Genomic DNA, 22487 nt, shown 5'->3' with positions numbered 1-22487 from the left:
CTGTCTGTGTGAGCTCTCCCATTTCACAAAGTGAATGACTGGGGTAACGAGGCATGCTGCTCAGAGGGCCATCCACTTGCGCTTCAGATCCTTTAGACATATGGCTCATAAAAGCTTCAAGCAGAGGGTGGGAAGGCTTTCTGAAGAGATAAACCAAACACAAAACACACCTCTAAGTGCATGGAAAAAAACTGGAAAGATTAAAGTGCTCTAATTATGTCAGTTCATGTAATGTCATGATGGAGGCATACCTCCCACTGGGGGAAAAATATGCTCTTAAAGGAAATGAAATATGCAGCCATGCAGATGGCCGCTGATGCTGGGAATACAAGGTGGTGTTTCAGGAAGGAGGGAGACATAGGAGAACTGAGCGCGTACAAGAGAACCCAAAGAAGCTGTAAAAATAATCCAGGTAGCAACCTCTTCAGTTATTTTGATGGCAACGCATATGGGTCTTCTATGTAATCTCTACAACCACAAATTTACTGCAGGGCACAGAAAAATATCAGCCCTACAGTGGGGTTTTTTTCCCTGCCCAACCAACATGGGTTCAAGATCCTTACTCTGTGTTTTATCTTGTAAAGCAGAAGTTGAAAGCTATTACGTACTGCCACACATTGCAGTTTATACTCTTTCCAGAATAGCAGTTGTGTTAGTCTTGTGCCACCTTAAAGACTAATGGCCAATCTTATCATGGATTGCTTCAGTGTATGGAGGGCTTCAGAACAGCGGGACACAGCTTTGCTGTTGTAAAACCCCTGCTAACTGGGTAAGAGGCACTCTTTCAAGTGGGTGCTCTTCTTTTTAGCAGGGGGAGAGTAACTGGCCCACCTCACCCCAGCACTGTCTTTTCTAGTGGCTGTCTGCTGGTGTTCTTTTGCATCTTTTTAGATTGTGAGCCCTTTTGGGACAGGGAGCCATTAGTTATTTGATTTTTTTCTCTGTAAACCGCTTTGTGAACTTTAGTTGAAATGCGGTATATAAATACTGTTGTTATGTTATTGTTAAAATGGCCTCCAATGGCTGCTCCAGGCAGCAACACTGGAGGGCCATCGCCAAACCTACAAAGGTCGGCACATAATAAGGTTCAATAACTATATCAATCACTAAAACCAATTAAGTATGGTAAATATTTCAGTGTAATGTGCTCTTAAATGACAGAAATTGTTATTTGCCATATTATTAATATTTATATATCACTTATCAACAAAAAAGTAATTCACATTAGAACAAATTCTAGTTTTCAAAACTTTCTCCGGGGGTAATAAATGCCAGCTCTCATTCATGAGGAGGCAAGAGAGTGAATTCATACTTTTGTCACAGAAAGTTGACATGTTTAAACAAACTCAAGGTGACTTTACCACGTCAAAAATTAACATAAGAGCCAGACCTAAAAGGCACATAAAACCCATTAAAAAGTGGTGAATTGCTAGTTCTATATGACCTCTCTCATTTCATGTTGCAAATTAGTAGTCCCCATGCATCAGTGTGCTGCCTAGTCAATTCTTCACTGTGAGTGGCAAAGCTGTCGGATGATGGCTTGTGTCTTTAGAACAAGTCCTACATTGCCCAATCTGACAAATGTCTTGAGAGCTATGGCGTTTGTCATGAAAGGCAAAGTAAGGAACACGCAAAGAAATTTCAGCAAGGTACTAGGAGCGTAAAGAGGGGAGGAGAGGGCCATAGCTCAGTGTGAGAGCACTGATGCAGAAGGATCCATGTTCAAACACCAACAATCTTCAGACAGGGCAGGGAAAGATCTCTGCCTGAAAACCTGGAGAGCCACCGCCAATCAAAGAAGACCCAGTGAGATGGTCCAAGGATCTGTCTCTGTATAAAGGCTGCTTCATATGAACATTTTCTTAAAACACTGCTAATGTGTCTATGCACAATTTTGGCACAATTTTACTATTCATATTTGAAGTAGCAAAAATGGCATTACTTTTGATGTATTACTTACTATTTTGTTATGCATCCCAGCTCTGGGCAATCAAGACATACTATCAACCATTAAATGAATTTAAAATGTTGTATATCCAGACACCACTTAAGGACAGGATATTCATTTGAAGACAGTGGCTGCCATCCAGAGGTTTGCAAGAAAAGTCTGGAGTGAAAAGATCCATACCCAGTTGGATGCTTGTTTTCATTTTCACTCCAACAGCCCCCTACCAAACTGCGAACCACACTTGAAAACAGGGAAGGGGGGGAGTGAGAAGAAGGTTAGACCTGCCTTTGGACAAACCAGATGATGTCAGCTTACTGGAGTGAAAATTAAAGCAAAATACTCAGCGGTACTATGTGGAGCTAGTTGGTCATAGCCTGTTTCCATTAAACCATTTGCCCTTCTGTGTGGCTTTCCCTTTGTTAATGGAAGTTGTGTTCTTACCACTGCACCCTGGATACCTTGGTGATCATGCTAAGTGTAAATGGCACTTCACAGAATATAAAACAGGTGACTACTCCCCACTGAAATGATTATAAACACTCACAGAAGCAATTATTGGAAGCAAGGAGTTCTCGTTCTTCACATTTCCAATACGACAGAAAAACACTGACAACTTCTGTAATGCTAAGGTATATAATTACTCTTAACAGTAACTAGATTTAATGATACTTTCATCCAAAGGTCACTCTCCATAAGCAAAAGGCACTTGTGCTCATGAATGGGTGAGTTGCTGATTCTGTCCTCTGTCTACAACCCTCTATGTCCTCTTCAAACAGGTCTCAAAAGCTTGAAGGACCTTACAAAACAGTTTCATGGGGAGGGGGGACACCTGGGAGGAAACAGAGTTTGTGTCTCCTCTTACCCAAAGAGAAGTGTCTTACCAAGCAGAAGTGTCTTCTGCTCATGTAGTGGAATATTTAGATCTGAATAACTGTTATAAATTTCCAAAATGAATAACATTTATTGATTACCCCACTTTTCTTCAAGTAACTCAATGCAGTGTCCATGAGGTTTCCAGATAGACTTCTATCCAAACACTGACCTCACCTGGACCTACTTAGTTTCAACAAGATGGGTGCATCACATCCATCTGGCTGGATCCAGAGAGCCCAACTGGGTACGTGCCAGTGATCAGCATTTCCCAAAGGACCCTGGCTTTACTGTCATGCCACGCTCACTGACCACTGTGGGAGCTGTAGGAATCTCAGTTTGGTTCAGAAAAATCTAGTCACAGGTGACTCATACATAGAGCTAAGAAAATCTAGCCCACTGCAACCCCTTCCTAAGGACAAGACCAGCTACAGGCAAAGTTAACTGACAGGTGTAGCTACGAGGCTGCAGTCTTTCACATCCCAAAAAGAAACACGTTACATTTTAAACAAAAAGATTCAAGGAAAACAGCACTACTAAAACAAGGGCATGTTATTTTGCACATATTATTCTCTGCGCACAGCAAATACACTATCAAGGCACGTTTACAACAAAGATCTTGGTTAAAGAATCAGGCTTCCCTTGAGAATCAGAGTCTGGTGTCCAGACTGACTGCAAGAGACAAGCAAGCAGTCAGCATGTCAATTCAAGCTCAGAAATCAATTTCCCAACTCTGAAGGCGCTTAACACCCAAGGCCTCTTGACTTGGAAACTGAAATAGTTTTCAGATCTCTCTTGACTTAAAACTACATAATCCCTGGAAAGTCTCTCTCAACGCCAAACTGTTAAAACTTCTGTTTTGATTTTCCTCAGCCACTCTATGATTACCGACAATGGAGTTCCCAAAAAGCAGAGATTAATATGAAATATATTCCTAGCCTCTGAGAATCTCTGGATTGAATGGTGGGGTAACAAATATTTACATAAATAAGTTATTAGTGCAATTGTTTGAGCCAATGGTGGTGGTGGGGGGGGGGTGAAGCAAGATTTCCAGACAGATCCAAGGAGTACCAGGTCTGAGATATGATCAATTACCTCTGGACATCTAAGACCCAACACTCAATGCAAATGACTTTGGTTCAATTTAAACAGGATTTTCAGACTAACCAGAAAACAGATTTAGTATTCTAATAAGATTAATGGTTTATATTCCAAGAGATGAGTTGATGAAAATTTAAAATAAAAAATGTAACATAGGGCACATATTTCTGATTTTTGAAACTCCTTGTGCAGCCACATAAAGAATATAATGTCTGACCCAGTAGACCCAAGAATACAGGTCTACTTCCCAGTGCATGGGTGCAGTGTTCCATTTTTTTAAACAACTCAACCCTGCTGACTGGGACAAAAGGGCACTTTTTAAAGCAGTGCCCTCTCCCCATCTAGCACCGCGATTTTCAACTTTTTTAATCTCATGGCATACTGACAAGGTATTAAAATTGTCAAGGCACACCATCAGTTTTTTGACAATTGATAAGACACACTGCACTGACAGCAGGGGCTTGTATCCCCCAGTGGCCCTACTAACAAATGATCCTCCCCAAACTCCTGCAGCATACCTGCAGACCATCCGTGGCACATCAGTGTGCCACAGCACAGTGATAGAAAATGGCTGATCTAGCAGATGGAGAGAAACTGTCCATCCCAGCATGGCATCTTTCCAGTGGCTATTGCTGACATCTCTTCTGCATTTTTATTTTTTAGATTTGTGAGCACTTTGGGGTCAGGGAACCACTTAACAATTTATTTTCTGAACTACTTTTTGCTGAAAAAGCAGAATACAAATATTAATTAAGTAAACTGCTCCAAGTTCTTTTATTTGTTAACATGCAATGTCATCTCTCTCCCCCCTGCCCCCCCCCCCACACTTCTATATAACATCTTTCTTCTAAGTGGATGTGGCTTCTTCTCTTCTTTTTAACCTTCAAAACAACCCTATGGAGGTAGATTAGGCTGAGAGATACTGACAAGCACAAAGTCACCCAGTAAGCTTCATGGCTGAACAGGGATTTGAGCAAAGGTCTTCCTAGGCCAAATCCAACACTATGCTGACTACTACATCACACTGGATTTTCTGTACAGTTTGCTCAACACAGCTCCTTTGCATTTCAAACAAATTTTGTGTTTGCGCTGGCAGTGCTCAGTACTAAGATCTTGGTTTTCATTTTGCTGCTTGTTAATTCATCTATGCAGCTCCAAGTCTTTAAAAAATGTACATGCTTTTGATGTTACATTTTTTTTTATTTTATTACAAAATTCAAAGAAACAAATCATTACATTAACATCCAGACTGGTACATTTGTTACTAAAAAAAATATGCACCGTATTTTTATTTCATTTGCATTAGGCAATGCAATTCTTATAGCTTCCACAGTGGAATTCCACATCAGTCAATGAATGTCATAGCTTCAGAAAAGCCGTATCTTTTTAAATGGTGCTATGGTGAAACTTGAAAACATGCACAACAGCAGGTTTGCTACTTTGTCCCTGATTTCAGCCACAAGAGGGTGGTATGCTACCATCTCCATATCAACATACATGTACTAGTCCTCAGAAACAGAGACCATTCACTATCCGACTGTATAAAGGAATCTGCTGAAATAGAAAGATTTCCAGAAAGAAATCCTTTAGAATTTCAATTATGAAAACTAAAAAAAGTAAAAAAGTCATAACTAGTGGTTCGATATGCATACCGGATCTGGAAGGAAAAACTGAAACACACAACACGGCTCATGAATAGGCTTAAATATCATAAGCAGCACTACAACATTGGTGGTGTGGCTGAGATCATGCTATAATTGGAGCCACACTGTTTCACTATATACAATATCAACACATTCAATAATTTGCTATTAAGAATGATTGCAAGAGTGGTTGCCGTGTTTATTTATTTATACAGGCATTTATATACCGCCTTTCTTTGGTCATCAGATTTCTCCTCAGACTTTAATCCAAGGCGGTTTACATAAGCAGGCTGTTCTAAACCCCCGTAGGGATTTTTACAATTGAATAGTTCCAGTCTTTCATAGAACTCCTCGTTCCAGCTGGATTCCTTCCCGGTCTGGCCTCTCTCTGGCCCTTCGCCTCCCACGCTCCACTTGAGGACAACTCCTCTCTGCCACCGAGGGTCAGCTCATCAGTATACCAGCGTGTCATCAGTTCTCGGGTACTTCTGGTTGTTTCAAACTGGCAGCCTCAGATCTTCAGGCATACAAGGCAGCAGCTCTACCAACTGAGCCAGACCTCCTGCCCAATGACAAACATGATGGGTTGAAAGCTTTTGATTAGATACTGGACCAGTGGTGTAACTAGGTCATTTGATACCCAGGGCCCATAAATTTTTGTCACCCCCATACAACTTAGGGTGCAATCCTGAGCAGATAGGTCAACACAAGTCCCTTGCGCCAGCCCACCATCGTTAAAAGTGCCATAAAACACTTTTGCGCTGACCTAAGTGAGGTTAGGCTGGCTCATAGAAATGCGCTGGCCTCCCCACTCTGGCACAGGCCCCAGGGAACAGATGAGTTGTTTGGCCAAGCTCAGCCAACACAGGGGCATGGGGAAGGCGCGCAGTGGGCGGTCCTGGGAGCAGGTAGGCAGGGAGTGGGAGGCAGGTGCCAGGATCTGGATGTTATACCAGTTCCCAAGTAGCCTGGGCACGCCCCGGGCTGCTCAGATTTGCACCACTTATGTCGGTGGTGCGAATTCGAGTAGCCCTATTGAGGCTGAAGTAGCTTTTCCCGGGTACGGGGAAGCAATTCCTCTTGCCCCAGGCTGAGCCACTTTGTACCCGAAACTTGCACAGGCCCACTGGCCTGCCTGTTCCAGTGCAAGTTAGAACTGCGCTGTTAATCATTTTTTTTTTTCACATTTTTATACCATCTTTCCTCTAAGGAGCTCAGCCTGGTGTGCATGGTTCCTCCCCTTATTTTGTCCTCACAATAACCCTGTGAGGTAGGCGAGACTGAAAGATAGTAATAGCCATGACATGAAATGAATAATAATAATAATGGCCAGAAAATAAATGCAGTATTTCCCCACAAGCAAGGGATGAAATTCTGCATCAAATGGTATATAACATGATAGTATTACTCCTAAAAGCCACAATTTCGATCACTAGGGTGTCATCCCCCCCCCCCCCAAGGATGTCTCACTGGTCTGTTTTGAGTTAAGGCAGTGGTTCTCAAACTTTTAGCACGGGGACCCACTTTTTAGCATGACAATCTGTTTGGGACCTACCGAAAGTGATGTCATGTCCAGGAGTGATATCATAAAGCAAATTCAAATAAATTATAAATAATTAAATTTTTTTTAGAAAAAAACAAATAAGGGGAAACCAGTCCTGTTCCACCAAGTGAATTTCCTCTGTAGCCTGCTGGCAATAACATCCCCCCCCCCCCTCAACAAAAAAAATCAGTAAGATTTTCAGGCCTTCCCAGTGCACAGTCCAATTTAAGTTCTTATATTTAAATCATATCGCTATCAGGACCCACCCAGCTTTACAAGTATAAAATAGAAAAAATTCACCTTACCAGTTCAAGCCTCTGTTTTACTCTTTTTATGGGGGAGGTTGCCTTCTGGAGCATTTGTTGAGCTCCATATTCATCAGATCGGGACCATTCTGGTGGCCTCACATTCTCCTTTGCCTGACCTGACCACAAGCCAAGACACACTTGCTTACTTGTTAATAAATGCGACCATTTGGCTTACTTTTGCTTTCCTTGGGGCTCAAAACATTCGTCAATTTACCTTGGAGGGAGAGACTTCCTTCTTGGGTGATTTTTGGGGGCTGCGTTCATCCGATCAGGACCATTCCAGTGTTTTCCTCTCAGCCTGCCCTTTCCGATGGACTAAGGTAAGTTTATCTATTTGTGAGTAAACATGCGATATGGCTCAGTTTCACTTTCCAGAGAGCTCCATGCATTTTTGTTTTCTGGTTTTTTGGTCATAACTTTTGATGGAATGGAGATACAGTTTTTCTCATTGCATTCTGCTGTAAATTTCGCATTGAATGGTATATGACAAGATAGTATTATTCTTAAAAACCGCAATTTTGGTCACTTGAAGCATCACCCCTCCCCAAAGCTGGCACCTAGGGCGGACGACCACTTGCTAGTTACACCACTGTATTGGACTAAGATAGAGTTAGATGAGCAATAGATTCAATTTCACTTCAAGAAGGAAAATAAGGAAGAACACTGAAACTGAGAACATGCACAAAAGGTACAATCTAGTAAGAATTAGGCACTTAGATCCTCTTGAAAAAAATCACTGTAGCTTACAACTCAACCCAATACAAAATTAAGGCTCACTGAATGGCACCTACTCTGAAAGTAAAGTGCTATTCATGTTACATTCAATGTATATACAATTTGTGAACAGTATACACATTACTGTTGATTCATAAGCATGTATTCACATCAGCAGTACATGTGATCAGTACTTTCAACTCTGCACCAGAAAACAGAAAACTCCTGCCCTAAAGCTGGGCACCTGGAAAGTTAGGACAAAGACACCTGGCTTCTCTGACAACCTGCAAGAAATAGACGATGCCCGCAAAACAGCTGTCATCGACATGGAGCTGAGCAGACTGCAGATGGACATTGTTGCCCTTCAAGAGATGAGGCTGCTGGATTCAGGATCTGTCAAGGAGAGAAATTTCTCATTTTTCTGGCAGGGAAAACCACTAACCGAGACCAAGGAACATGGTGTTGGCTTTGCAGTCAGAAATACCCTGCTGAAATCCATCATCCCACCTTCTGCAGGAAGTGAAAGAATTTTGTCCCTGCAGCTCCACTCATCAGCAGGACTTGTCACTCTCATCAGTTCATATGCACCGACTCTGTCACCTTCAGCAGAAGCTAAAGACAAATTCTATGATGACCTGGCCACCGCTATCAAGAAAATTCCCAAAAAAGAGCCATTGTTCATCCTTGGCTATTTCAATGCTAGAGTTGGTGCTGATCACAGTTTGTGGCCCACTTGCTTAGGCCAGTTCAGCACTGGGAGGATGAACGAAAATTGCCAACGCCTGCTAGAGCTTTGCTGTCATCCCGGTCTCTGCGTCAGCAACACTTTCTTCAACACGAAGCCCCAACATAGTCTCTTGGAGACACCCAAGATCAAAGCACTGGCACCAGCTCGACCTGATTCTCACCAGACGCTCCAGCCTTCCCAACATCAAGATCACATGCAGTTACCAGGGTGCTGCCTGTGACACTGACCACTTCCTGGTGTGCAGCAGAGTGAAACTGCTAACTAAGTGACTGTATCACACGAAAAAGGAAGAAAGACTTCGCACTGACACCAGCAAGACCCGGGACCAGGGAAAAGTAGAGGAATTTGCACGAGCACTTGAGGAATCTTTTCGAGGTCCGGCCGATGCAGATGCATCCAACAGATGAGAACATTTCAAAAATGCCATTTACAACATTTTTCATTTCTCATCCATTTCTCATCCAACAGATGAGAACATTTCAAAAATGCCGTTTACAAAAATGCCATTTAAATTGAACTGGGTACTGGGTAGGGCTGAAAGCCTTCTGGATTTGGGGGGGGGGGGCATTGCAGGCAGACTACAGAGGAAATTCACTTGGTGGACCAGGGCTGGCTTCTGCTTATTTAATTATTTGTTTTACTTTAATTATTTGTTCTTATTTTAATTTGCCTGATGATGTCACATCCACCATGACATCACTTCTGGTGGGTCTTGGACAGATTGTCATTCTAAAAAGTGGGTCCCAGTGCTAAAAGTTTGAGAACTGCTGCAATAAGGTGTTAGTAAGTTGACACCCGGGGGGGGGGGGTTGACACCACTAGTGACCAAAGTAACTAAAATCACATTTTGGAGGAATAATACTATCGTGTTATATATCAATCAATGTGTAATTTCATGCAGAATGCAATGAAACAAACCGAATTGACATATCTGTGTTCTATCAAAAGGTACAGCCAAAAAACCAGTGGAGGTGGGGCGATGGTACATCACCACGCCCACCATCTGGGTTGTCGCCCTGCCCACTGCATGGGGGTGATGCGCTGGCATCCTGCACCAGGTGACGCAAACGCTAGTGAAGCCACTGGCTCGCAGCAAAGTCCAGTAGACTGCCAGGAGATGTGCTAACGACTACTGGATCCAGCTCTGCTCCCAGATAGCAGCTGACACGGGCAACATCAAAGGGATGTATGATGATATCAAGCAGGCCCTAGGTCCAACACAGAAGAAAATTGCCCCTCTGAAGTCTGCCACAGGTGAGGTCATCCAGGATCGGACACAGCAGATGGAACGCTGGGTGCAGCACTACTCTGAGCCATATTCCCGAGAAAATGCAGTAACCAAGGAAGCACTGAACAATATCGAGTGCCTGCCTGTGTTGGAGGAGCTTGACAGTGAACCAGCCTTAGCAGAACTTCATGTGGCCCTGGACTCCCTCGCCTCTGGCAAGGCACCTGAGAAAGACAGCATCCCTGCTGAAGTCCTAAAGTGGTTGGCAACCTTCAGTCTCGAAAGACTATGGTATAAGCCTACAGCACCTGGTATTCCCAGGTGGTCTCCCATTCAAGTACTAACCAGGCCTGACCCTGCATAGCTTCCAAGATCAGAAAAGATCAGGCATGTGCAGGGTAACAGTTACTGTCAGCAAAGAGATCATCGCCACTGAGCTGCATGAAATCCTCTGCCTCTGCTGGAGAGAAGGTGGAGTACCACAGGACATGAGGGATACAAACATCTCCATGCTGTACAAGAACAAAGGCGACAGGGGTGGCTGCAATAACTACCATAGCATCTCTCTCCTTAGTGTTGTAGGAAAGCTGTTTGCTCGAGCTGCACTGAAGAGGCTCCAGGTACTTGCAGAGAGCATCTACCCAGAATCGCAGTGCGGATTCCAAGCCAACAGGTCCACCACCGATATGGTATTCTCCCTTAGACAGCTGCAGGAGAAATGCAGAGAACAATGACAGCCACTCTATAGCCTTCATAGATCTGACAAAGGCTTTCGACCTGGTCAGCAGAGACGGCCTCTTCAAGATTCTCCCCAAGATCAGATGTCCACCCAGGCTCCTCAGCATCATGAGGTCTTTCCCATGAGGACACGAAGGGCACTGTAGTCTTTGATGGCTCCACATCACACCCCTTTGACATCCGAAGCGGAGTGAAGCAGGGCTGTGTTCTCGCGCCTACCTTGTTTGAGATTTTCTTTGCTGTCCTGCTGAAGCAGGTCTTTGGAACTGCAACAGAAGGCATCTATCTCCGGACCAGATCAGACGGAAAGCTCTTCAACCTCTCCAGACTGAGAGCAAAGTCCAAAGTCCAGCTGAAATGTCTGCGTGACTTCCTCTTTGCCAATGATGCAGCTGTCACCGCCCACTCTGCCAAAGATCTCCAGCAGCCCATGAACTGTTTTAGCAAGACCTGCCAAGACTCTGAACTGACTATCAGCCTGAAGAAAACACAGGTCATGGTTCATGATATGGAATCACCTCCCTGCACTGCAATCTCTGCGCATGAACTGGAGGTTGTCCACGACTTTGTGTACCTTGGCTCAACTATCTCCGACACTCTTTCTCTCGATACCGAGCTCAACAAACACATTGGTTAAGCAGCTACAACATTTTCCAGACTCACAAAGAGAGTCTGGTCCAACAAGAAGCTGATGGAGCATACCAAGATCCAGGTCTACAGAGCTTGTGTCTTGAGTACACTTCTGTACTGCAGCGAGTCATGGACTCTTCGCTCACAACAGGTGAAGAAGCTGAATGCTTTCCACATGTGCTGCCTCCAACGCATCCTCGGTATCACCTGACAGGACAAAGTTCCAAACAACACAGTCCTGGAACGAGCTGGAATCCCTAGCATGTATGTACTGCTGAAACAGAGATGCCTGCGTTGGCTTGGTCATGTCGTGAGAATGGGCGATGGTTGGATCCCAAAGGATCTCCTCTATGGAGAACTTGTGCAAGGAAAGCACCCTACGGGTAGACCACAGCTGCGCTACAAGGATATCTGCAAGAGGGATCTGAAAGCCTTAGGAATGAACCTCATGGGAAACCTTGGCCTCTGAGCATTCTGCTTGGAGGCAGGCTGTGCAGCATGGCCTTTCCCAGTTTGAAGAGACACTTTGCCAACAGACTGAGGCAAAAAGGCAAAGAAGGAAGGCCCACAGCCAGGGAGACACACCAGGGACAGACTACATTTGCTCCCAGTGTGGAAGGGATTGTCACTCCCGAATTGGCTTTTTCAGCCACACTAGACGCTGTGCCAGAACCACCATTCAGAGTGCGATACCATAGCCTTTCGAGACTGAAGGTTGCCAACAACATTACCCTATCATGCAGCGTGGCTGAGACAGGAGTCACTTTCTTCGAGTCAAAGACCTGGCTCCAATGCACCTTTCTACATGGGCACACAACTGACAAATTCATATACAGTAAGCAATAACCTGATTCTGTCATGCTGCATCTTCAGTAACTGCAAAGCACATGTCGATTTATTCATTGCACCAAAAAAGAAGCATATTTCTAGTGATGATAACTGCAATACACCGATCAGAAGTGCCATAAGGAGGCTCATAAGGGCTCAGCTGCAAGGCAAATACTACTGTTTAACTTTGATGAAATGGTTCAATGCTTTTCTTGGGGTATCTAAGGGTTTTCTTTGTCCTGCAAAAGGTGTTTCCTCCTGTGGAGGGAGTTCTCATTCCAAAGCAAGTACTCCTACAGCAGGAAGAGTACTTCTAAAGAAAGAAGGAAATCTTAGGTTACCAACCATAAGCTTCTGCCAAGTCTAATAAAACCAAAAGGAAGTCTACCTGCCAGCACTACCTTTACTCTGTTCTTCCAAAGACTAAGGACAGAAGAAACAAGTTTGACCCACACTCTACACAAGCAGCTAAAAATAATCTTATTACTTTAAAAAAGGAACTCCTAAAAGAATGTTAACAGTTACTCTCGGAACAAGTGATGATGAGTAGACAGGTTTTCCCCATTTTAAGATGAATACACTACAGTTATTATTTGAAAGAAAAAATAAGTATACTGTCCGCAAATATCTGTTATTTTTTTAATAAATCAAAACAGCAATATGGCTTAATGTGCCCATAAGAACAGTGGAATGTACCTGGAGAAGATGCCAAGAAATAATATTTCCACTCAGTAGTTACATCTGTGCATCCCCCGAGGTGATCATTTCACAGTCCTTCTGCAAACATGTACAAAAATATAGCAACACAGACACTGACTGAAGATCAAGGCTATAATCCTACATGCAATGGCACTTACTTCTGAGTGCACAAACATAGATTTGTGCTGTAAATCACTTGGTTATCTATTAAAATGATAACCTATTAAATCTATTAAATGATTATTAAATCTATTAAAATGAATGGGGAACATGAATTTGAGCATGCACATACTCGTAGTAGTGCTGCCTTTGGCTAATAAACTGACAGAAGAGCTTGCGCTACCATCAGGAATATTTCAAGACAAACTTGAATCGATATCCACCAGTAAGACTGGAGCCTGAACGTTAGGGACCCAACAAGCAAACAATCTGAAGTCCCTCTGCAAGCATAAGGCCCAGCAGAGTGCCCTGCTCCAGCTTGTTCCCCACCCCATAGCTCAGCTTACCTAGAGGCTGGGGGGTGGACCCCCTTGCTCCCAGCTTGGTATCCAGCAGCAGCCTCACCATTGGGGAGCACTTTCAAATCTAGCCACATATGCCCCTAGGGAAGGACAGAAAGAGAAAATGCCCATATGGGCAAACACAGTGGCCAGTGTGGTTGGGCCTATCTTGCTCTGGGACAGCAAAGCCGCCAGTAGAGAGCAAGATGGCAGGGCAGGAAGTACTGCTACCACTACTCCAACTCTAGTTACTGACTGCATCATCAGTCCATCCTTTTTGCCTTCCCAGATAGCAGGGTAGGTAAAAACCAAAACTGCTCAGGCTACTCCCTTTGTCAGGATCCCAGAAGCACTGAGAAGGAGCAATCTGAGCCTCCTCTCTTACCTTTCTGGATGACCAGGAAGGAAAGCAGGACAGCAGGCTTTGCATTCTCTCTGCAGTCCAAGAGGGCTGAGGAATGCCACCATATAATGACAGATTAAATTGGTCTCTTGCTATCTCTGATCCCTGGCTCTCTGGCAAATGGGTGTACTCAAGAGGCCCTGTAGATGCTGGGGCTTCTGAGGAAGCTCAATTGTGAATTTTAGGAGTAGGTTACCTCAGAATGCCAGATGCAAGGGAGGCCACCAGGATGCAAGTCTTTTGTGTGCTCCCTGAGGCATCTGCCCACAATGTGGGCCATTGTGAAATACAGGAAGCTGGGACGGATAGGCCTTTGGCCTGATCCAGCGGGGCTCTTCTTATGTTCTTATGGATGAGGAAGATAAGAGAAAGAAGCAAGTGCTGCAGTCAGTCACTTGAGTGACTTGGGTAGCTGTAGGTCAGCTGCTTGGTGCTCCAGCCAGATGCCCTATCCGACTCCTGACAGTACCTATGTTTATTAGGTTTGGTTTGTTAGAAGGTGGCATGTTGCTGGTTCATTGGAAGAGTCTCTTTGGTTCACCTTCAGTATCTATTTCATCTTTGGTTTTAATGGGGAGCAAGAACACTAGGCATAATAGAGTCGATTACACTTGAAGAAAAGCCATTACTACTCACAAACGTTTGCAAGGATGGCAAAACATAACATTGGTTTCCTATTCTCCTATTATCTAAAAAGCCCTGGAGGAACAAGAAAGAAGTATATCCAGCCATACAGTCAATTATTTGTTGGCAGTATTTACATGAAAACATGGTCAGGGCCCATCAGTTTAAGCTAATGTGGGAGATATGAGAGCAGATCATCTGCATTACAAAATAAGCTTAGTAATAGCAGTTTCTAGTGGAGAAGCTAGCAGTGCTTAACCTTTTTCCCCACTCTAGACTGCACCCTCAAGCTGTTTTTTCCTGGCATGATTCTAGATGTACATTCACCCTCACAAACTTGTATCTGGAAGTCAAACAGGGTGGGAAGCAACTTAAAGGATTTCAGGGAAATGAACTGTGGGCAGGAAAATGATTAAGAATGCCACTCCCATTACTTCTCTACTTAAAATGTCAGCTCTCTGAATCTGCTTCTCTTAAAAAACAGAAGTCCCTGGACTATTGTGAGATATGTTCAGGTATAATGTGCAGTTTGCGCCTAAGGGGACTCCCTCCATTACTTCCTCTCTCATTTCTGAATATGCATGCTTTCACATATATTCCTGCCACCACAATCACTCAGATCTGTGCACAAACACAGTATTAGGCTACCAATAGGAGCTCCTGTCTTCATTCATCTACCCAACTCCACTGCTTCTCCACTGCCATGGATTTGAAAATGGGGAAAGCAGAGTAGAGAGGTGGTGTCAAAGAAAGTATATTGGTGGCCTAGGCCACCACTGTCTTCATCCTTGCACTTCATCTTCCATTTTATTTCATGTTCACATCAACAGAACAGGAAGAACAGCCCAGGCAGAGGTTGGCACCACACTAGTTAAAGCAGGAGATTATCTGATGTGTGCTGCCTCAAGTGCCAGGAGGCTCAGATGCCGTTTGCAAAGGCTAGTAAATGAAGATGCTCGCATATTTAAGGAATACCTCCTGATATACAAGTACACTAACAAGATCAGAGAGTGGTCGTGCTGGTGGGCACATAGACGGTTAAAAGGTAGTAGAATTTCAGATGCTGCTTGGCCAATTACTTTTCCCAAGAATTTCTGTTTTATTCAGATTATTCATTTTACTGTTGAATTGGCCAATTTACAGATGCGGCAGGAGACGGAGTATCCAGGCAACCCTGTGAAGGTTGCTGGGACTGAACAGAAAGAAAGAAATTGCTCTGGTTAGTTTGAGAGATTAAGCCTCCAGAGAGATACTTAAAATTTAAGTTGCATAAAATCATGGAAGAATCAAAATGCAAGAGATTAATTATGCAACTTTGCCTCCCTTTTCTGGATAATACAGTGAGTTGGAGATGTACTCAGGGCTAATTCAATGCTTTCATAGGTGTTTTTTTTTTAACTCATTAAATTGTCAGCTTGAAGAAGTTCATTATTTGTAAAATCTGTAACTTCATGTTTTATAATACTGTAGACAGAGTTTCTAATTGAAGATTGCAGTTATATTTGTTTTTCTTATTTTCATGCATTTCTGATATACATGGTGACCCAAAAGTAGGTGAACAGTAGGTGGAATAAATGTTATCATTTACTGTCCACCTACTTTTGGGTCACCCTGTTTTACACACTGATAGAGCTTTAACTGTACTATTTGACCAACTTCTAACAGGATCTTACTGATTGTTGCCAATGGCCTATTTGAAAGTAAATTGTTAAAAGGTCAGAGCTTTAGCTTCAATTTCCTGTTAATATTACACCTTTGGTTCTATGCTTCTCTGAGAGCATGAACAAATACCTACATCCAAGCAGAATGTCTATGATTCTCCCCCTTACACACACACAGACACACACACACAGATGGACGAACTGCATGTTTGAACTATATAACTATCTTCTATAGCAGGCAGCTTTTCATACATATAAAGGGTAGTTTTGATTCTATGCAACAAGCTGTCACAGCTAGGAAAAATGGCCATGGCCCAGTGGGAGAACACATGTCCTACATGCCGAGGGTCCCAGGTTCAATCCCTGTCATTCCCAGGTAGGGCAGAGAAAAAATTCCTATCTGTGACACTGTCAGTCTGTGTTGACCCTGATGGCTTAGGCCCAAATCCTAAACAACTTTCCAGCAATGGGACATGTGCTGCATCCTGCATTTGGGTGCCGCTCATGGAAGCCTTCTAAAAGTAAGGGAATACTTGTTCCCTTACCTTGGAGCTGCATTGTCCTTATGTCAGTGCTGAAAAGTGGGTTAGGATTGCACTCTTAGATGGACCCAGTTAAGTATAAGGCAACTATCTACGAAACAGCTATCCAATTTTAACACAAACAACAGGCAGAACTAGGTAACAGGGCTTGCCCTTGCCTTTATAAAACTGCATATATAGAAGGGGTTTTCTTTAGCTACTCTGTACTGTTTCTTATGAAACTAAACTGTGGAATTCTGAACAAAATTTAATCAGATACCATATCTGTTACATTCAAAATTAAAACAAAAACAAAGTGTTCCATATTTGAATTCTGGGTGGGGGAAAACCAAAAATAAAACAAAAACCAAACATTGCCATAAAAAGTTAATCATACTGATGAGCAAAACACAAAAACATGTTTTTCCCCTCTAGAAATCTACCTTGATTTTTGAAATGAAAATGTTAATTGAGATTTGACAGGAGAAATCTCCAAGGATTTAGTCTTTTTCTTACATTCATTCCACACTATTTATACACCACAATTCTTAATTCACAAAGCCCAAGCAAGACCCCCCTAAGCTATCCTGCCTACCCATTAGAAGTCCATAAGACTGCAGCATAATCTGCGTAATTAATGAACTCCATCTGTGGAATACTAAATGAAACAAAGAATGGGGCTGAATACAAATGGGATACTTATCACAAAGCCAAGTCCAAAACAGCTTAAATAAATACAAATTTAAATGAGAAAATAATTAAAACCTAAATGGCTGCCAATCTATATTTAAGAACTGTGCAGCAATTCTTCTGCTCTTTCAATTCTCATTACAAACATATGCTCTTCCATAAAAGCTGCTATGCCATTATCACTTGTGTACTTTTCTGCATTGCGATATCCAGTAAAAAGAACACCCAAAATAGTCTTGCGATTATTTAGTGACATATCCTGCTCCTTTGCCTGAACAGCTGCTGCTCTTTTCTTCCCTCTCCCATGATCCCACACGCACACACAACTCTGCCTTTCTCTCCTCCAGTCCCAAAGACGTCTTGCAGCGACAGACGAGAGAGGACTACGCATGCAGCCCTCATAGCACTTCATTAACACAGTGCAAAATTTCCATATAAACTATTTTGACCTACCCTGAAAAACAGTATACATCTAAAAAAACAAGTAAAAATTACAGAGCCAGTATGCATAGTTCTGCATGGAGCGTGTCTTGTATATAGCAAGTACAGTTTGCTAACTTGATGTTTGCCCAATTGCTCGTCTTAGGCAAGAAGAAAATTACATAGATGAACTAAAAAAAGGACTTGTGCTCTCCCTTACAGCTGATACTCCAAAAATGGAGATGCCATTTTGAGCACCACATGCTACTCTGTATCCTTTTCTGAAATCAGTCTGAGGAAGGAGATGTCACACATGTATATACATAACCCTCCCCCCAATCTAAACGCATTCATTTATACTCCATCTATTATATGGTCTTCTTCGAATATACCTCTCCCCTCTCTCATACACATACCCCTTTGTCTACAAGAAAAACCTTCAACAGAGCGCTATTACTTGAAATGATCTTTCTGCCTAAGTGAGTATATTTATATTGATCTCTCTATAATAGCAAGAAGAGTAGTCTGAAATCTGTGACTACCAGGCTTTTACATCCAGAAACGGTTATTAGTTTCCACTAGTTACAAACAGCCTCCTGAGGAAATCTGGGTCCCAGAAAACTGGAAGTTTTGGAACACTGGTGTATCTGTTTTCTGAGAAGCTCTAGACCAGACATTCTCAACAAGAGACATATGGCCCCCTGGAGGACCCTGGCTCATTTGAAGGGGATTTTGTATCCCCTTTTGACAGGGGAGCACTGGAACCTGAGAAGAGCTCCAAAAGTGGGGCACAGCCAAAAAAAATCTTTAGAATGGATGCTCATTAACCATGACTAGTTTAGCTGCAAAGAACTATAAATGGATTTGATTCTACATAGCTGAGAGACCAACCCTTCCCCTATGTGCCATCACAATACTTACAGTCAACTCTTGATAGCAATTTCCACACATGAAATACAAGTAACAGAGGTAAACAGATGTTTTATGATCTGTTAGGTAGAAAAGACAAGGTATGTTTCACAAGTATCATAAAACCATTTAGACAGGGATGTAGCAGCTTGGGTTTCCTATTAATGGAGTTACTGAATGAAAGATGGAGTTCCAGAAGTTCAGTCCCAAGAATATAAAAATGCTGTTGTTGGGTAGTTCATCTGCACCAGAAGATGCTGACTGGCTTGCTTTGCCTGGGGTTGCTGTTTGTGTGAAAAACCAGGGAGTATTAGATCTGGCTGACTCTCTGGAGGCCCATGTGGCACAAAATTCCTTTCACCTGCTATGGTTCACGTACTAGCTCTGAACTCTCCTGGAACCTGAACTTTCTCTCAGCCCGAAGTAAGAGTGTTAGAACTGGCTCTGGAAAAATTCAATTTTGGCTCCAAAATCCATCTATTTTGGTGGCATAGAACTGAGCAGCCCCATTCTGGTCGCTGATGTGTTACCTGGGGAACACCATACAAGTGTCATGAAAGCAGTGAAGGCAAACATTTTTATGATTATAGGTTTAAATAGCTATTCATGTATTTTTGTTTCAGAAAATTCCCTACAGTTTGGTGATTTTGGTTAAGGAAGTAGATCCAAACAAATTTGCACCTGGAGTTTACTTGGTTATCTGCAGAAACTGACATCCTGCCAAGTACAAATCATGGTGAAGTCTTCAACACTTGATTTGCTGGATTCTTCTTAAAAGATTTTAGACAAGTTGAAAAAATAGCCATTTAATTACACACCACCACTGCATGCACGTAAATTCTGCAAAATGTTTTCTTTAATACAGTGCCATACCAGCAGACATTTTTAGAGCTTAGATTATCAAGCCCTGTAGGATTTCCAAATGGCATTGAATTATCTCTCTTCAATTAATGTTTCATTCCCTGGAGTAAGTTCATTAAAAATCCTATTATCGCAATTAGCAAATTACTCATTGCTTAACTTATTATGGAATTTAATTGCTTACTGTAGCCAATGCAATTTGGTAACACTGAGTAGGTCCAATGTAGAAGTAATATGTAATATACAAGCCCTACTTTAGTATTATTAAACTTTGCTTGGGAAAAGGTGTCTACTAAAGACACACTGTAAGTTGTTTTATCCTTCCTTTTTCTCTCCAAATGATGATTCCATTATAGTTTACCTGCTATAATATACAGAAAAAGTCATTCAATCATGGAAGCCTCTGTAAAAATCCTGATGATAAAACTCTAATGCTTATATCAGCCATTTTCAACCACTGTGCCGTGGCACACTGGTGTGCCGCGGGAATTTGGGAAAGGGTCATTTATCAATAGGACCATTAGGGGATGTGAGCCCCCACTGACAGCACAGTGTGCCTTGTCAATTGTCAAAAAGCTGATGGTGTGCCTTGACCATTTTAGTGCCTTGCCAGTGTGTCGAGAGATGAAAAAGGTTGAAAATCACTGGCTTATATTATCATTATGCATTCATTGCATGAAAACCAGGTTTGGCCTCAATAAGCATTGTTACAAGGGATACAACACAATTCAACATTTCAAACCTTTTTATCTACGTCAGCTATTCAAACATTTTACTTCCACAACCCACTTCCTTGGCTGCAGCCATCACATTGTGCCCAAGAAGGCGGAATCCGGGTCATGCCCCAAAATGCAAGGCCTCAAGGCATTATGGGGTGTGATGCAGCCCAAAGTGGGTTCTGCGCCAGTACTGCTTGGAAGCTGCAAGGCATTCTGGGCACATTGCAATCCACCAAAAACTGGGTCATGACCCACATTTTGAGAACCCCTGATCCTTGTTATTCTGTTCCTTGTAGTTTTGTGGAGCTCTAAAAAAAACAGTACAAAAAGACAACAAATGAAGAAGAAATCACCACTCATTTGTGTTTTCCAACAGGCTAACAGACAGAAATGAATCAGCAGAAAAATTTAGGCTCCAACTGCAGTACACAACCGTGAATGTCTTTTCTATTGTGTATCAAGATTTATTATTTTAACGATGCTATACAGAATGACTAAGCAGCAGTAACATCTATCATCTATACTAAAAAGAAGAATCAGTATTCCACATATCTGCATTTCAGACAGGCTTTGATGCCCATGAAAGACCCACCAAAGTGCAATGTTCAGAACTGGGGAAACGCAACTACCTTCCGATCAAGAAAGCTGGTGATTCTAATATTTATTTTTAGAAAGGCAATTGATTTTCCCTGTGTATTAAAAAAGACATGCTATCTTCCTGACACACAGGGCAACGTCTCAAACAGTCCTAAATTATGTGAGTGTGTGAGGTATGTGTGGTGGAAAGAGTAGGAGGAAATACTGTGAAGTTTGATCTGCTTCAAACTACAGTGGTGCCTCGCAAGACGAATGCCTCGCGCAACGGAAAACTCGCAAGACAAAAGCGTTTTGCAATTTTTTTGGTGACACGCAAGACGAATTTTTCTATGGCCGTGCTTCGCAAGACGAATTTTTTTTGCAAATTTTTGTTTGTTTGTTTGTTTGCAGTGATGCCTCGCAAGACGAAATTTTCGCAATACGAAACAACTAGCGGAACGAATTAATTTCATCTTGCGAGGCACCACTGTATCTCTATGTGTTCACTATCTCATGTTCTGCCTCTATCAGAGATACAGAGCATCTTCCCCTTCCAACCACCCTATGCACTAGGAAAGGGTGGGAGTGATCCTGGTAACAGTGGAGGAGAATGTGCAGTGAGCTTTCTCTCCTTGGTGTACCTGGGTTTCTAAAACTTACAGAGGAAGAAAAAGGCCACCTTGTTTGTATCCTTATTGGAAATTTAAGTCACCTATTGTAAGCAAGAGAAAATCCCTGATGTTTCCCGCAGTGAGAGAGAAGAAAAACACAGTCAGTGTTCTGTGTGAATGAATAGACTGTGCTATGGATACAAATATTAGAACATTATTTCATGTATGCTCACAGGTTTATACTGAGCCATACGGAAAAACACCCACTCACTTTCACTTGAGCACACATGTTCCACTGAACTTTATGCCAGTTGTACACTATTAAGGCCCACAGAGAAAAAAAAATTCAAGGAATATTACCTGTTAGTCATCAGTGTACAGTCAATATCTGGCCTTTTCATTTTGGGAATGGCATAGAGAGGGTATCGATCTCCATGGCGAATCAGCACATGAACAGACATCAATTTAAAATAGTGAGGTGCATGACCTAGAAAGACAAATTGATTCATAACAGACATTAATCATTTCAAAACCTAATTGCACCGAAGTGCTTATATTTAGTCACATGCAAAATGGAAGCAATGACCCTACTGATTTTTTTTTTTAACTGATTGCTGGTGCTGGGCATGACACAAAGGATCCCATAAATAGATGGATACAAACAAGTACTTACATAACATTAACATTTGCCACAATACTGATGCACTCAAAAACAGATAAACGTATCATTTTTATGTCCAGTTGCTTGTGGCCTTAACTAAGATACAATCATCCATCCAGATTGGGAGGCTTAGGAGGGGAAAGGGGAATTATTTCCTCTTCGCTTCAATAAGCCTCACACTCAAAAATGTGTCTCCTTTGAGCCATGCCAGCTCTTTAGCTGGTGCAAGTCCAAAGAGAAGAAAGGGGCAGTGAATTTGCTAAAAGTGTGGATAGGATCAGGCACACACCATCACTACCAGATCTACCTCCTCCAACAGCATCCCCGACATCT

General features: G+C 42.5%; 1 protein-coding gene across 1 annotated transcript in view; it reads right to left on the bottom strand.

Annotated features, from left to right (window-relative positions):
- LOC136645271 (2-phosphoxylose phosphatase 1-like) overlaps positions 1 to 22487 on the bottom strand; it is a 28548-nt gene that overhangs the window by 2950 nt on the left and 3111 nt on the right. The window contains exons 2-3 of the mRNA XM_066621508.1: positions 21854 to 21980; positions 1 to 140 (exon numbers count right to left, since the gene is read on the bottom strand). Of these exons, the coding sequence (XP_066477605.1) occupies positions 1 to 140; positions 21854 to 21980 (267 nt within the window). The remainder of the gene's footprint in view (positions 141 to 21853; positions 21981 to 22487) is intronic.

This window comes from Tiliqua scincoides, chromosome 3 (assembly GCF_035046505.1).
Source record: "Tiliqua scincoides isolate rTilSci1 chromosome 3, rTilSci1.hap2, whole genome shotgun sequence".
Taxonomy (NCBI): Eukaryota; Metazoa; Chordata; class Lepidosauria; order Squamata; family Scincidae; genus Tiliqua; species Tiliqua scincoides.
Note: the sequence above shows the minus strand (reverse complement) of the source record. Positions and strands in the feature narration are given on the sequence as shown.